Genomic DNA, 4,796 nt, shown 5'->3' on the forward strand with positions numbered 1-4,796 from the left:
GGGGAATAGATTTCCTCTGTTTATTATGAGCATGGGGACGGATTTGCGTCACCGTGCAACTTGCAGGTTGAGATAAAGTTGCACAAATATTGAACAAGGGAAGTTCTAACAGTCATTATAAAGTTCCCCCCCTCTACTCCGGAAGAAATAAGGATTTCTGCTGTATCCTAAAATACTAAAACAGGTTCTATTTTGGGCGCAAATCTAGCAGGCGTATCCGCTCATTTAACACGAATCACGGCCCATCAAAAACAGGATGAGACGCGGCTAATAGACTCTCCTGGGCCCGGATTCATTTTATCGTTCAATTTATTAGTAAATATGTTTTATGAGTAATTCAACCTTACATGACCTATATTTTCTTTTATTTTTAGGTATTTTTCCTAGTAAAACTGCCTCAAATTGCGCAGTTAATATAAGAAGAATAGAAATTGATTCCAGTTTAACTGTGTAATGAGTGTTTTAGTGCGTGATATGGGTGAGGAGCAAGTGATCAATCCATCATCTCAGGATCAAAATTGCTCTGACGCTTCCCTGGTCATATGCATGTGGGTGTGTAATAAAACACATCAACCTCATTTGCAAAGGCGTGATGTAAGCAAACCTAAGACATCTATTGGCCCAGAAAGTGACCAATCAGTGTCAGTGGAGGAACTTCGGAGTGGAGCTACAGGGTTAGAGTTTCGGAGTTGGGAGAGCGATTTTGGCATTTACACAAAGAGGACGGGCATCTGTCCTCCTAAAGCGTTACCCGTGTTTTTTACATGCCTGTCCATTTATATCCTCTTCTGTAAGAACATTGCGTTAGAGGCTCCGGGATGTATACGGCCGGACTCAACCCGTTTTACGCATCAAATTTTAGCCTCTGGTCTGCGTATTGCGCCGGAGGCTTCGCTGTGGATACAATGAAGAAACCGTCGTTTTGCATCGCAGACATTTTGCAAGCTGGAGACGCGGAAAACATCCCGGGGTCGTCCGCCCTCATGGTGCACATGGGACATCACCACCACCGCGCTCAGCAGGCGCACGCCGGCAGCTCTCCCCTGCGCCCCTCTCCCGTAGCTCCTGAATCCTCCGTGTTTGGTGCCAGGGTGAGTCCGGGGTCTCCGTACCACAGACACGGACTACAACTAACCTCAGTTTCCAGGACGGCGTTTAACTCCCAACAAGCGCCGCCGCCCTCAAGCAAAGACCTCAAATTTGGAATCGATCGGATATTATCTACAGACTTTGATCCAAAATGCAAAGAAAAGTCGTCGCTAAGAGGTGAGCAGAGACATTTTTATACTGAGAAGCCTTATAGTATCCAAAAAAACAAAACAAACAAACAAAAAACTCCGGGATAAATTGTGTGACCTATATAGAAGTATTTTTATGATCACATCAACTGCAACAAGAAGACATTTTAGAAACTGAAAGTAGCAAACCAGAAGTAACCAAAACTTTTCACGTGCAGTTACCTGCTCCAGTTTACAACACTGACAGACTTGTTCACAGAGCAGTTATAGTGCAAATAGCTTCATATTAAACAGCCCTGGAGGGAAATCCTCTCCTCTCTTGCCCCCTAACAAGAGGTCAGAGGTCAGGATCAGCTACAAACAGCTGGTAGTCTGTACAGAAGAACTTCACCAGGGAAACCCCAAGTAATAAAAGTCAAAACATTCTCCCTAAACTTGAGGCCATCTCTGCAGCCTTTCTCTTACTGCAATAACTCTTTACTGACTGAAGCCCATCATCTTTCGCTCTGTAACAGATCTCACATCCATTGTTAGCTCGAACCGTCAGTCAGGCATCCACATCCCCGTTCAGCCTCCGGCCAGCCAGTACTTCTCCTCCATAGACCCCGGGATGAGCGACGCGTCCTCCATGATGAGTTCACTAGGCAGCAGCAGCAGCAGCAGACACTCAGGCCAGCATCAGTTTCAGGACACCTTCCCAGGTAGAGATCACCCATAGGAGTGTAGCAGACGGGGAGAATGACCTGTCTTATTTCTGTTTTTAGGTGTGAGACGCTCTGATTTCTTTTGCTTTAACCTAATGTCCCCATTGTGTCTCCTTAGGTCCATACGCCGTCCTCACAAAAGACACAATGCCTCAGACGTACAAGAGGAAAAGGTCTTGGTCAAGGGCCGTGTTTTCAAACCTGCAGCGAAAAGGACTTGAGAAGAGATTTGAGATACAGAAGTATGTCACCAAACCAGACAGAAAACAGCTGGCTGCAATGCTGGGGCTCACAGATGCTCAGGTAAGAGAAACCAAGAGGATGAAACGCATCAAACTGCACAGGCCTGTTAGACACAACACACATAAAAGGCTTTGAGAAGCAGTTAAAGAGGTTTAACCTGAATACAGTCCTAATATGTATTATATAAATACAATTCATTTAATGTGTGAGCTTTTTGGATACCATAGACTCGCATTCTTGTTCAGTTTTACCCATCATCTCAATCAAAGCGCATTAAGCCATGCAGCGATCGTGGTTGAAGGCCTGAGTGTTTGATTTATTGCTCTGTTGCAGAGTTGTTGTTGCCATGGTAATAGCTGCAAATGAAAAAGTTTTAAGAAATACTGAAGTTCTGAAGCCTTTCACCCCCAAGATAAAGTTACAATTTACACCAATTTTCAGTTTTTATTTGCTTTTTTATTTTGACATTTTCAGTCAATTATTTCACTCGGTGTTGATGTCAGTGCTCTTTCCACCCCTCTCTCTCTCTTTATTATTATTATTATTATTATTATTATTATTATTATTATTATTATTATATATTTTTAACCATGCATGCTTCTTTTTTTAATGCTGGTCAATGTAGAGTTTGCTTTATTTCTCTGAACTCTGTGTCCTCGGTCATGATGATGATGATGGCACAAACATACCGTTTGTACTCTTCCTGTTTTATAGGTAGAAATTAAGTGCAAGACACACAATTTTTTCAATCTACATGGTTGCTTCTGACAAAGATGTACAGGTTCAACTGACACACTTTAAGGCAACAATATATTATGAACAAAAGCTTTTTAAAGGCTGTGGTCCAGGCTTTTAACTGACAGCATCATCATTATCATCATCATCATCATCACTGGATGGTGTAACTTGATTGGCTGAGAGGCATCCCTCAAGGCCAAATCCCTATGAATACCTCACCTACATGTTTTTGTTTGCATTTGATTAGTTTTCCCCTGAATATTACGATCATTTTATAAAGAAACATGTCAATATAAAAAAAATTAAAGCAGTTTTTAGATTTTTTTAAAATTAATATCACATTCGATCTTGAAATTAAAAGCTAATAACTCTTCTCACCATATACAGCAACTTTATTTGCAATTTATTTGCAGCATTTCTTTGCAACAAAACGATGTAGCAATGGGTCTTCTCTGGATTTATATCAACAAAAAGCGTTCAGTGCAACTGGATTTTTTTCAAGAATGAATACACACACACACACACACACACACACACACACACACACATATATATATATATATATATATATATATATATATATAGTTTTACTTTTTATATAAAACAAAAAGCTGCCTTATACATAGCACGCTATTACGCTATTTCCCCTTTTTTCTTGTTGAATTTGAAATAATGCCTAATAAAATGTAAGCCTGCAGTTTTAGATAATTAGAGTTACAATATAAGTAAGAAAAGCTTTATTTAACGTTGCTTGGATGTATGTTCCCAGGTGAAGGTTTGGTTCCAGAACAGACGCATGAAGTGGAGACACTCCAAAGAAGCCCAGGCTCAGAAGGACAAGGAGAAGGACGAGAAGCCGGACAAAAGTCTCTCGGAGGCGGGCAGCAGGGACAACAAAGAGCCGATGGAGTCCGAGTGCGAGAGCGAGGGCAGGAGTGAGTGTGAATCCGACGAGGCCGAGGAGGAAAGCAATGACGGACATTTGGACATTTCTGATCACAAGACGAGCGTGATCACGAGCGGGAGCGCGCAGACGGGCAGCGCGGATCCTGCGGCCGCGTTCACAGACACAGCGACCACACAGGTGTTGATATGAAGGCAGGGGCTCCATTTAGGTCACGAGCAATGACAATACTTTTAACAGAAGATCCACAATGATTTAAAGACACATGTGGAGAGTGTAGCAACTGCAACCAAAACAGGTCTGTTTACTTTATGAGGAGGAGCAAAGAGACGGTTGGATTTGTTTATTATTGTACGTGATTTTCAGTCCAATCAGATACGGGGAGCACAAACAAAATTAAGGTGTGAAAGTGATAAGATTTTGCCTACTTTTTTTTCTTTTTTCTTTTGACGTCTTACAAGACTATAATGATAGGAAATAATAATAATAAAAACCACTTCATATATAAAATAAAATGACGGACTTCCTGCCTCCCTCAGCACTCGGTTTCCCCTCAAAAGCCTCAGAGCGTCGATGGTGTTTTCCTCTTCTAAAGGAAATAATATGCGGTTGTGAATTTTCTGTTTAGAGTATGAACCACTCCTTTCACGTTGTGAATGAAATCTCAAAAGATGAAGTGTCCATGTGCCTATTTGTTTTGTTTTATATATATATATAGTTGTGCTATTTTTGTTAATAATTTGCACTGAAAATATTGTAAATAAAATGTTACTTTGGAAATATTTTATTATTATTATTATTATTATTATTATTATTATTATTATTATTATTATTATTATGTCTAAAGGTTGGACTTTTATACAAAGTGTGCCACTATTTTGTTACATTCCGCCATCATTAATCTAACAAGAAAATGAATTATCTTGCAAGCGAAGCTGCATGCAAATCATCATGCAACCAAATTAAAAC

The 4,796-nt window shown here is 40.4% G+C and overlaps 1 protein-coding gene across 2 annotated transcripts; it reads left to right on the top strand.

Annotated features, from left to right (window-relative positions):
- The first annotated feature begins 606 nt into the window (after nucleotides 1–606).
- hlx1 (H2.0-like homeo box 1 (Drosophila)) lies at nucleotides 607–4,592 on the top strand. Of its 2 annotated transcripts, XM_041976700.1 has the most exons (4): nucleotides 609–1,266; nucleotides 1,754–1,939; nucleotides 2,061–2,245; nucleotides 3,693–4,591. In XM_041976700.1, exons 1-4 carry the CDS (start codon nucleotides 819–821, stop codon nucleotides 4,017–4,019), a joined length of 1,146 nt encoding a protein of 381 aa, XP_041832634.1. In that variant the 5' UTR covers nucleotides 609–818; the 3' UTR covers nucleotides 4,020–4,591. The 2 variants fall into 2 exon arrangements, with proteins under 2 accessions (XP_041832635.1, XP_041832634.1); XM_041976701.1 differs by lacking the exon at nucleotides 1,754–1,939 and having other exon boundaries at nucleotides 607–1,266; nucleotides 3,693–4,592.
- Nucleotides 4,593–4,796: the final 204 nt, after the last annotated feature.

Source organism: Melanotaenia boesemani, chromosome 22 (genome assembly GCF_017639745.1).
Source record: "Melanotaenia boesemani isolate fMelBoe1 chromosome 22, fMelBoe1.pri, whole genome shotgun sequence".
Lineage (NCBI taxonomy): Eukaryota > Metazoa > Chordata > Actinopteri > Atheriniformes > Melanotaeniidae > Melanotaenia > Melanotaenia boesemani.